The sequence below is a fragment of the Eptesicus fuscus genome, chromosome 7, assembly GCF_027574615.1.
Source record: "Eptesicus fuscus isolate TK198812 chromosome 7, DD_ASM_mEF_20220401, whole genome shotgun sequence".
NCBI lineage: Eukaryota > Metazoa > Chordata > Mammalia > Chiroptera > Vespertilionidae > Eptesicus > Eptesicus fuscus.
Window position 1 is genome coordinate 93326904 of NC_072479.1, and position 12494 is coordinate 93339397.

Consider the following 12494-nt stretch of genomic DNA (forward strand, 5'->3'; position numbering starts at 1 on the left):
CACTTAAAGGTATTTCACAAACTGTTAAAATGAGAAGTATTATCTTTAAAATCGTAAAACATACGGACTTTTAAAAAGGTTAACTACCTTTGTTTAGGACCTTTCAAAGACAATATTTTAAAGAACCACTATGTTCTATGTTATTTAAATTTTTTGAAACCCTGTAAGAGGAGTTTTTAATGTGCCAGTATTTGGACAAGTATCCATAGTACAAAAATATCTGATAAGCCTATTTCAATTAGTCAAAGGCATTCAATTTAATCTTATGAGTCATTGAATTTATCTCACAAATTCTAGATTTTAAAAAAACTATCTGTGACATAGAAGACATACTAAGGTAATACCAATAATCCTGACAGTAATTATTAGTATACTAGGCGGATAAAAATATTCTTTAAATTCAATTTCATTTGGGTGCTTTATATTATACAACCCCTGAAGGATTAGGACAATCATTTTTAAAGCCTCTTCAGTAATTCCTTTCTTACGTTTCTTCCAAAAACATATGGATTCTCTTTAAACTTTATAAACTATTTTATTGTATGTAAATCAGCCCAGAATTCTAAAATACAAAGGATAATTTGTAAGATTTCTAATTTTTTTCTTCTCTGAGTCTTAATTTTTCATTTTGTTTTGGGTTCTCATACATATATTGACTATTTAAATTCATAGCATACGTGTATGCATATTAACATAGTTTTGCTTCTTCTCTCTACTAGCTTTTGCAAAAATTCTTGATCCTGCATATCAGGTTGATAAAGGAGGCAGGGTAAGGTTTGTTGTGGAATTGGCAGATCCAAAGTTGGAGGTGAAATGGTATAAAAATGGTCAAGAAATTCGACCCAGTACAAAGTAAGTGAACTTTACAAATAATCAGTGATAACTATATCAATCAAACAGTAGTTTGACTTAATTTTCTATGAATAACAGCACTTTTTATTTAACCTTTACAAAGCAAGATTATATAGAGGGAGAGTAAAAACTTTTCATGTATTTTGGAACCATTGAAATTATAGTGCTGTATGAATTAAACCTTGTTTAAGATTTAATTCTATACAAGCTATTTCAGCTGACTCCTAATTATGGTTTTTATCACTACAAGTTATATGTGATTATATCAGGGCATTACCAAACTTCTCTCAATTTTTTTAAATAAAAGCTTGAAAATATTTGAAATACATATTTGATATACCAGCTGGGAGTCCCAGATAACTTTTGTTTTTCCAGAGTAGCATCTAAAGCCTGCGTTTTATTATTGCTTGGCCCTCTCCCAAATGAAGGAGACAGACTAATCCCTGATGTCTGATGGTATCACTGGTCTATTATGACACTGATTTACAGTGATCCTTGTCAGCCCGAGATATTTCCAACTCCAATACATTTTTTTAAGTTAATAGGAGCCACATGCACGTCTATAAAAGACTTTAATCCTAAAAATGTGTCACTTCCGTAGGACAATTAGGTGGCTTCCGATTTCTTAATGTAGTCATGCCTACAGAGTGACTGTGATGATAATTTGTACCTGATAAAAACCTCTTGAAGGTGGCCTGAATTTACCAAAAACATAATTTTACTTGGTTATCTTAGTCTAGAAAATGTTTAGTGTTTTATTCTCAAAGTCTTCAATTTGAGAATTTTCCAAATGAAATGTTTTTCTGTAGTCTGTTTTAATGCCCTACTCTACTCATCCTATAATCCAAATCATAGATAATGAAATTGGGCAGTCTTCTTGGCTTTTAGTTTTTTTGTTTCCAAATACCCAAGTTCTTTCTTACTAGATGGTAACTGTGATCTGATAACACAAGTTCTTAAGCTCATTTAAGAGAAAATCACATTCTATAGAATTACTGTCTATATTAATGATTAAGTTCATATTATTGCTTAAATTGTGTAATCATTTATTTGCCCCAAAAGTCTGTGTCACTGGACTAGGCAAGGAGTGGAATCAATGAATCAGTGAATAAGATCAAGGCTCTGTCCCTCTACAAAGTAAATAAATTGGTCATTTAAAAAAATGTACAAAGTTGACAATCTCTCTGACTACCTCAGACAACCCTATTTTCCAAAAATGGGTTAAAATATTAAATAGAAAATATGTGAGCACTGATTTATATTTGAAATAAAAACATTATATAGAAGAAAATTACTGAAATTAAATATTAATATATAAGTATGCATATAAATTACATGTGTTATAAAGATAAAAAGTGGTTTCATGTTTGCTGTTCAGTAAACTATGTAAGATATGCTTCATAAATGGCAGATCAAAATTATATCCCTGTCTTTCAAGCATTACCAAATTATAAGCCAAATTTTCTGGCAAGAAAAAAAAAGAATAAAATCAGGTTTATGGACTCTATCTTCCTCCTATTTAAAATAGATACATCTTTGAACATAAAGGATGTGAAAGAATTATGTTTATCAATAACTGTGGGCTAACAGATGATTCGGAGTATTATGTGACGGCTGGCGATGAGAAATGTTCCACTGAGCTCTTTGTGAGAGGTAAAGTGAAATCTCTTACTGTAGTCATCAAGAGCCATGGCTGTCTCTCTGGGGTAGTAATTAAAGTGAAAGTGATGAGGTGAGGTCTTGAGCTCCACAACAGAACTAAGTAGCGTCTCTAGAGATGGTTTAGTTTGGATGCTCGATTGGCTCTGTATTGAAGCTATTCTACCCTGGCAGTTAATGTATATCCTAATTAATCTTCAGTTTCATTGAAGACTAGAAAAGCCAAGGAAAGAAAAAACTGCTGAGTACAAATGCCTATAGGTTTTGACACAAGCAAGCAGTATTTTACAAAATAATTATTCTAGTTATACCTTCTGAAACCAATGAAGTCTACAAAATAATCCTCATCTCGCATGCTCAGCTGGTAAAAAAAAATAGATTTCTCTTGAACCCAGCTTCATAACTAAAGGGGCATCAGTGGTTGGCACTGAGGGCTCTAAAGAGAATCATTTCCTAAGATATCGTGAAAAGAGCCAGATGTTGTCGTGAAGCCAGCCACCACTTATTTTTATTTTTGTGAGACCCCCCTTTAAGACAATTCTGCGCTCTCTATCACCCATCTAGAGCCAGAATTGAAGAATTTTAATCTTAAAGGTTCTTCTTCATCAGAAATGTCTACCAACTGGTATCTTATTTGTCCATCCTCCCCCTTCCCCACAGCAAAAATGATGTTTGATACATTTTGTCTGCTCTCTAGAACAATCATTTATTTGATTTGATGAGTTCTGGGAAAATTTACTCAGGGTTGTCAGCTATTTATTTTGCCAAGAAAAGTCATAAATACCCCACCTACTATCTACCACCATCAAACTAACCATAACTCTGTGGTATGATACTTTCTTACTTCTGGTTTTTCATCTGTGAATAAGTTTGGGGTTGTGAGGCAGGTTTGGGACATTTAATGATTCTGATTCTCTCTTGTTTTCACACTAGAGCCTCCAATTATGGTGACCAAGCAGCTGGAAGATACAAATGCTTACTGTGGGGAGAGAGTGGAATTAGAATGTGAGGTGTCTGAAGATGATGCAAATGTAAAATGGTAAATATCTTTTTTTTTAAAATATATTTTATTGATTTTTTACAGAGAGGAAGGGAGAGGGATAGAGAGCTAGAAACATCGATGAGAGAGAATCATCGACCAGCTGCCTCCTGCACACCCCCTACCAGGGATGTGCCCGCAACCAATGTACATGCCCTTGACCGGAATCGAACCTGGGACCTTTCAGTCCCCAGACCAACGCTCAATCCATTGAGCCAAACCGGTTTCGGCTAAATATCTTTTATGAGGTCTGTTCATTTTTAGTAGACACACAAAAAAGTACCTTCATAGATTGGAGAATAGGAAATTGTTTTTACAGATATGAAAAGAATCCAGTCTCATTCGTGTTAGTATAAATGGTAACTAAAACTATACTAAGATACTGTTTTGATTTTTACTTATGAAACTGAAAAAGATCTGAAAAGCTGTATTGGTAAGGATGTAGGGAAGTAGGGATGTAGGTTCAAGGTTGCTAGGTATGTTCAGCCCCAAAGACAATAGATGCTCTTCACCTCCATACCATGCTTCCTCTCACTATACCATGCTGGCAACTTACATGGAATATATACTTTAAAAAATTTTTATTCCTAAGCATTTTATTGTTATAGTGCCTCAGAAAAATATTTTAGACTAAAAAATCACCAATTACTTTAAAAAATAAAACCTTTTTTTGTCAGATGGAAATATTTAATTTAATCCTAAATTAAAATGCTTTGTTGGGAAGTATAGTAAATTACACGGCCGGAGTCTGTAGTAATTGGCACAGAGTCGATTGTTCATTCTAATCTAGAATAATAAAATGTATTAAACCATTATACTCACTAGTGTACGTCAAAGGCCCAAACATGGGTAATATCTGCTCTTAGCATATTCATCTGTTTGATCTTGAATGGAAAGAGGGAGCTTATGTTCTTTTCATGTAGTTTTTCAGACAACATTTGTCATAATAATAATTTACTGATAGATTGATTTATACATTCTTTAATTCATTAAATAGTTCTTGAATGTCTGGTGTCTTGACAAATATTCTACAAAACACTGGGATATGGGGAAAACAATAAGGCCCATCTCTTGAAGGGTCATTTATAGAACATTTTAATCTATTTTAACCCAGGTTTAAGAATGGTGAAGAGATCATCCCTGGTCCAAAATCAAGATACAAAGTTAAAATTGAGGGCAAAAAACACACTTTGATCATAGAAGGAGCAACCAAGGCTGATAGTGCAGAATATTCTGCAATGACAACAGGAGGACAGTCATCCGCTAAACTTACTGTTGGCTGTAAGTAAGACTTCCTTGGGTGTCTTCCTTGTTGGCTTACCAGTGGTATTGCATTTGCTAATTTCATTGTAGAAAAGTCTCCATCTATTTGCTTTCTACCTGTGGCAATTTTAAATATGTAAAGTTAAATCCCATTCTAGCTATGTGTCTATGTCCTATCAACCAGGGCCTCCAAGAAAAGAACCAACTATTCAAGTTCATAGTAGAACACCCATATTGAGAGGGAAGGATAAAAACCACCTGCCAGAAAAGTTACCCATGGTTAAGAAATATTTTCATCTCCAAATCACATAATAGATGGTTAATAGCTAGACATGATATCAACTCTTGATCATGTTTGCTTAATCCATAGGCGAACTTGCTATCTATTCATTAAATAAACATTCAACATTATGCAGTTACATTTGAGATGAGAGGTACTCAACTAATAGGCCTCAGTTGAGAATACTAAAGAGCTAATTTGCTAATATGCTTCAGAGGCATGAGAGAATTAATGTACTTCCCCCAAATACCCACTATTAGTTCTCAATGGCAGTCTGTCCCTTTCAGTTAGCTATGAAAATTAAAATAGCAGATCTCCCAAGAAGATTGATAATACACACAGAGCAGAAATCCTACTTCCTTACTGCTTTCTTAGTCCAGTTGCAATTCATATGGTCACCAAATTATTCAAAAGTAATTTCAATACACTCCTATGTTTCCTGGAGTAGTGGCCATTTTAGTTTAATATCATAAAAAGGGTTTTGTTTTGTTTTTAACCATAGGCAGATCCTTATCTGATATTTGTATCCATTTAAAGCAGGTACAGTCAGTTCTATTATAATGCAACATATGCATTTCTGAAAATCACTGTGCTATCCAAAGTCATGAAATAAAAACCAAAGGACAAGGGGGGGATATGGGGTTATGGGCACAACACTCAAAATTTTTGTCAGCAACACATCTTACAAAAACCCAATAAGAACCCAACAAAAATATTAGCACAGTTTTACACATGTTAAGTGGTTAATAAATAGAACAATGTATATGGTACTTTACCTTAAAAAGGAACTGACATTTGCTTATGGAAGTGGTGTCAAAAGTGTTGCAGCTTGTGAGCTATTGGGTAGTGGTAATCTTAGTTGTGCATGGATGTGGCTCATATCACAGGGGTGAACTGAGGTAGCTGGTAGATGTGTGTGTGGGTATGTGGGGGGTGTTTTGTATAGTCCTACCTGGCTCAGCTCAGCTGGGTGCAGTTTTTTGAATTCACCTAATCTTTGTCACGAATGAAATTGTACGCAATCAACCGGGTGAGGCCGTGTGCCCCTGGATCCATCCGGGTGAGGCTGGGTCCCGGGCCCGGGTGAGGCCACGCGCCCCTTGGGTCTGGGTGAGGCCACGTGCCCCTTAGTCCGGGTGAAGCCGTGCCCCTGGGTCCGGCCGAGACCAAACCAGAGGGAGTCGGACCTCCGTTACCACCATTTGTCCACCATCCAGAGCTGAGGGGTCAGTGCTGACATGTACACATAAGGAACTGGTGGACATTGAAATTGGGTCTCAAAAGAACTGTTGGTCCAGAAAGAAACTCACTACAGACTGATTCATTTGCCTGTCAGCATAACTATTATTGCCCGTCTCACATTCAGTTCTTATAAGTATATATCTAGTGACATATGATCTCGCTCATCTAGGGGAAATGATGAACAACATAGACTGAGGAACAAGAACAGAACCAGAAACAAGGAGGCATCGAGCAGACTATCGGGCCTCAGAGGGAGGATAGGGGAGGTTGGGAGGAGGGGGGAGAGATCAACCAAAGGACTTGTGTGCATGCATATGAGCCTATCCAACGGTTAAGTTCAACAGGGGGGTTGGGGCATCCGTGGGGAGGGGTGTGGGATGGGAATGGGGGGATGAGGACAAATATGTGACACCTTAATCAATAAAGAAATTAAAAATAAATAAATAAAAAAAATAAAAAAGAAATTGTACGCAATCAAACATGAAATTTGTGTCATGCTACAATTGCCCCCTTAATATATTAATTGCATAGGAACAAATTCTCATTTTCAAAGCAATCCTTAATAGCAAAACTGGCCATACCATTGTAAAATGACACCATGTTTGCCTGTCTGGATTGGGTTTGGCACTGATAATTGTCTATTATTTTTGTAGTGAAGCCTCTGAAGATATTGACACCTCTAACTGATCAGACTGCAAAACTTGGAAAAGAAATCTGCTTGAAGTGTGAAGTCTCTGAAAACATTACAGGAAAATGGACTAAAAATGGGCTACCTGTTCAGGAGAGTGACCGCGTAAAGGTTGTACACAAAGGAAGGTAAGCAAGCTAGGCAATCCTGAAGTGAAGGCTGGTCTCCATCTTTACTTTCTCCCCTTCTTGGCAAGAATGTTTGAAGAGCCCTCCAAGGGAAAGAATCTATTTCTGATTCATTGCTGCCGAATAGCAGGAGCAAATGATTTCTCTGTTATACATCATGTCCTACCTGTAATCCTGGATCTGCACCTTACAATATGGTGCTTTGTCTATTCAAAACCCACTGACTGATTCTTTCTAGCTAAACATGACGTTAGAGGAATGATACTGAATTCTAATTGAGGAACTGGTCAAATTGGATTAACTGTCCCTTTGGGGGTGAGGGCATAATATCCTAGAATCTAGCAAAAAATATATATATATTTATATATATGGCATGGGTTCTCAAACTTGGATCCATGGATCCTAACAATATCATGAATGAACTTTAAGGGTCCTCATAAATCCTCTGAAATTGTTAGCAAATTCTGTGTGTACAAAAATACTTGTTTTCTCCAGCAAGAAGATCCATAGTGGCTATCAGATTTTCACTGGCTCATGACCTCAATAAAGTTAAGAAGTATTACTCTTAGTTTTAGTATATAAAGCCAAAGTCAAGATTAAAGATGGAGCAACATCTTTAAAGAAAAAGACTGTCAACCTAGAATCTTAAAGTATGGTATTAGTGAGATATTTTCTTTTAGCCTTTTAAAATACACTGGAATACAGTGGAGCAACATCTTTAAAGAAAAAGACTGTCAACCTTGAATCTTAAAGTATGGTATCAGTGAGATATTTTCTTTTAGCCTTTTTAATGCTATGAGATAAAAAAAAAGAGAGAGATTCTTGCTTAATAAGTAAGTTGTATTTGAGGATATAACTCCATATAGTCTAAAATAGGTATTTAATATGGACCAATACATAGGAAAATTAAGACTTCACATTATTCTCTCTCTCTCCAAGCTGCACTAAACAAGTTAATCAGATAAAAGCCAGGTTTCTCCTCAATTTGGGTCATATACAATCTAAATCTTTGCAAATTCTTAGAAATATGGTTTTCTTGTTTCCTTAGAATCCACAAATTAGTGATAGACAATGCTCTCATTGAGGATGAAGGTGATTATGTATTCACACCAGATGACTACCCTGAGACTTTGTCTGCCAAAGTTCATGTTATTGGTGAGTAGATAAAAGTAACCTTTGCAGAATCCTGTTCTTTGATTTTTGTTGTTGCATACCTTGGAATTGTAACATATTCAAAACTATGTGATGTTCAAAGAAAAAAAAATACATGAACTATTATTAATGACTAACCATATGGTTGATTCTTAAGAAATCTTACTATGAAGTAGTTTTGAAAGGTGCCAGTACCATCTATACTGACTCCTCTTACATTCTTTTTGACCAGATAAAATATTGATTACTACCAATGTTTAGCACTAGCCAAGTACTAGCCCAGATATTTACATGGGAATGACTGTCTGATAACAAAGGCCATGTTTAATATTCCAGATCCTCCTAAAATCAACCTGGATGGTCTTGATGCTGACAATACAGTAACAGTAATTGCAGGGAACAAGCTTCGTCTTGAGATTCCCATCAGTGGAGAACCTCCTCCTAAAGTTATTTGGAGCCGAGCAGATAAGGTTTGTTCTACACACACACACACACACACACACTGTCCACCCCACTTCCTGACCTCCATTAGTTAGATGAAAGAAGAAGCAAATAAATGTACAGGGGTACAGCAACAATGTAAATTTTTTTTATAAAGATCACTGATTCTCAGGCAAATGTAATAATCATTCATTTACCTTTCATATATGTGACTACCTTCTATGTGACCTGGCATGTTTTTGTGTTCAGTGAACAAGATTCTATATTTCATTCTAATGAATGTGAGGAAAGGGGATGAAGGAGAAAGAGGAAATGAATTATTTAAATAAGTATATGGATAAAATTATTTTGCATAGTAATAAGTGCTATGAAAATTAAACAAAAATAGGCTAATATAATTAGCAAGTGACTGTGTGGTGAATGACAAAAGCCTCTTTGAATGACAACAAGGAACCCATTATGTGAAGATCAAAGGAGAAAGATTTTCAGGTGAAGTCAATGCAAGTGCAAGGGATAAAAGGAGAGAATGAACTTGATGTGTTGGAAGAATAAAAAGAAAGCCAGTGTGACTGGGGTAGAGTGAGGGAGAGAATAATAAGGTTGTAGTGGTAGACTAGTATCAGCTCATATATAACCCTATGGATTCTTATATAAAACTAGAGGCCCAGTGCATAAAATTTGTGCACTGGGGAGGGTCCCTCAGCCCAGATTATGAGAGGGCACAGACCAGGCCGAGGGACCCCACCAGTGCAGGATTGGGGCCAGGGAGGGACGCGGGAGGTTGGCCAACCGGGGAGGGACCGAGGGACGGCTATAGGGCGTGTCCAGCCCGTCTTGCTCAGTCCTGATTGGCCGGACCCCAGCAGCAAGCTAACCTACCAGATGGAGCATCTGCCCCCTGATGGTCAGTGCACATCATAGTGACTGGTTGACTGCTTGACTGGTGGTCAGTGCACATCATAGTGACCACTTGAGCGGCCTTAGCATATAACTAGCATATTATGCTTTGATTGGTTGAATGGCCAACCGGATGACCGTACACTTAGCATATTAGGCTTTTATTATATAGGATGTCTTATGGGCAGCAAAACTACTCCATATGATTCTATAATTTTGGATATGTATCATGATAGATTTGTCAAAACCCATAGAATGTACAACACCAAGAGTGAACCCTAATGTAAACTATGGACTTTAAGTGATAATAATGTGTTACTGTAACAAATGTGCTACTCTGACATGGGGTGTTAATAGTGGGAGAGGTTGTGCATATGTAGGGACAGGTTATATGCGAACTCTCTGGACTGTCCAATTTTGGAGTAAACCATAAACTAATTTATTCTTCTTCTTCATCATCATCAAAGAGCTGGAGAGTATTTCCTCCTTTCTATTTTCTAGAGGAAAAAAAAAAGTATCATTGAGCCATGGAACAACTTCAAGCAGTGCAATTGGAGTCTTGAAAGGGGGTCAGAAAACTGTTTAAAGAAAAAATAGTCAAAATGTTTCCAAATTTGGCAAAAATTATAAATGCAGATACAAGAAGCTCAATAAAAACCAAGCACAAGGAGCATTAAGAAAATGGCTCCAAGACTCATCATAATTAAATTGCTCTAAGCTTGTGAGTAGGAAATAAACTTAAAAAAAAAAAAGAGAAAAAAGTCACATTCAATACACAGGAACATAGGCAAGGATGACTTCAGATTTCTCTGGAAGCAAGGCAAGTGAGAATACAGTGGAGCAACATCTTTAAAGAAAAAGACTGTCAACCTAGAATTCCATACTCGACAAAAATACTTTTCAGAAATGAAGGCAAAATAAAATGATTTTCAGATATATAAAATCTAAAAAAAATCATCAGCAGCAAACCTGAACTATAAGAGATGCTAAAAGACGTCCTTAACTTAGAAGGAAAAGGATATTAGATGAAACATTTTCACAAAGGAACAAAGAGCATCAGGAATGGTAACTACATTTAATAGATAAACATATAAGAAGTTTTTCAATATTTAAATCTCTTAAAAAGATAATTGACTGAAAAATAATAACAATGCACTGTGTGGCTTATATCATAGGTGTAAGTAAAATTTATGACAATAAAAACGTAAGGTCAAGTGGGGAGAAATGGAAGTAAGGATCAGTAGGAATAAAATGGAAGTATGTTATTGTAAGTTTCTTTTATTTGGTATACATGAACTATTATGATATCATTGAAGGTAGACCATGAAAAGTTAAGGATGTATACTATAAACCCTAAAGGACCTACTAAAATAATAAATGGTTTATAGCTAATAATCCAACAAAGGACATAAAATGCAATCACCAAAACATTTATTAATTCAAAAGTAAGGCAGGAAAGAAGCATGAAGAACAGATGGGACCAATAGGGGGGAAAAGCAAGATATAAAATTGAATATAAAGAGAAATATTATATATAATAAAGAGCTAATATGCTAATTAGACCAGATGGCAGAAAGACCTCCTGAATGACCTTCTGGAACAACCTTACGGAACGACCAGTGGGCAGGGGTCAAGGCCATGGGGCCATGACACAGTCAGGGCCACGAGGCAGCTGATGTTGCAAGGGCGGGGGCAGCCGGTGCCGCAAGGGCCAAAGCAGCCAGGGTTGCGAAGGCCTACTCTTGCACGAATTTCGTGCATCGGGCCTCTCATATAAATATATAAATTAGAGATTTCAATATTCTTCTCTCAATAGTTCATAGAACAAGAAGACAGGCAATCATTAAGTATACAGAAGATTCATAGAACACTATCAACCATCTTGAACTAATTGACATTTATAGGACACTCCATTGAAAAAGCAGAATGGGCATTATGTTAATAAGCACATGGGAAATTTACCAAGATAAACCATAAAAAAGTCTCAGTAATGTTAAAGGATTCAAGTTATGCAAGCTATGTTCTCTGACTACAATGGAATTAATTAGAAAGCAATAACAGAAAGTTATCTGGAAATTTTCCAAATAGTTGGAAACCAAGGAACATTTTTCTGAAGAACTCATAAATTAAAAAAGTAATCATAAATAAAATTAGAACATATTTATGAACACACCACATATCAGAATTTGTGAAAGGCTGCTAAATCAGTACTGAATCGCCTTCTATCTATAAAAGAAACAGAATTTGTAGTTAAAAACTTGTCACAAAGAAAATCCCAAGTCTAGATAGCTTTATAGAGAGTTCTACCAAACATTTAATAAAGAAATAATACAAATTCTGCACAAACTCTTCCAGAAAATTGGAGAAGAGAGAAGAGTATTTCTCAATTCACTCTTGAATGCCAGTGTTACTCTTATAGCAAAACCAGAAAAAAAACAAAAAAACATTATAAGAAACTACAAACCAATATCACTCATGAACATAGATGAAAAAGTTCTATATGAAATTTAGCAAATTGAATCCAAAGATATATATATAAAAGGAATACTACATTATGACAAAGTAGAGTTTATCCCAAGAATGCAAAGGTTGTTTAACACTTGAAAATCAATTAATATAATTTACCATGTTAATAAACTAAGGGGAAAAAGTTTAATCATCTCAATAGACACAAAAACATTTGACAAAATCCAACATCCTTTTCTAATATCTCTCAGCAAACTAGGAAGTGAAAGGAACTTTCTCAACAAGATAAAAGACATCCATGGTAATCCTATTACTATCATTAAGTAAATGCTGAAAGAGTGAATGCTTTGCCCCTAAGATCAGGAACAAAAGAGAGATAGATGTCTA

General features: G+C 35.7%; 1 protein-coding gene across 2 annotated transcripts in view; it reads left to right on the plus strand.

Moving 5' to 3' along the window:
- Positions 1-12494, plus strand: part of MYBPC1 (myosin binding protein C1) — a 93853-nt gene that overhangs the window by 49312 nt on the left and 32047 nt on the right. For both annotated transcript variants that reach the window (XM_054719408.1, XM_054719407.1), the window contains 7 exons: positions 720-852; positions 2381-2505; positions 3445-3550; positions 4665-4831; positions 6989-7151; positions 8200-8306; positions 8640-8773. In XM_054719408.1, the coding sequence (XP_054575383.1) occupies positions 720-852; positions 2381-2505; positions 3445-3550; positions 4665-4831; positions 6989-7151; positions 8200-8306; positions 8640-8773 (935 nt within the window). The remainder of the gene's footprint in view (positions 1-719; positions 853-2380; positions 2506-3444; positions 3551-4664; positions 4832-6988; positions 7152-8199; positions 8307-8639; positions 8774-12494) is intronic.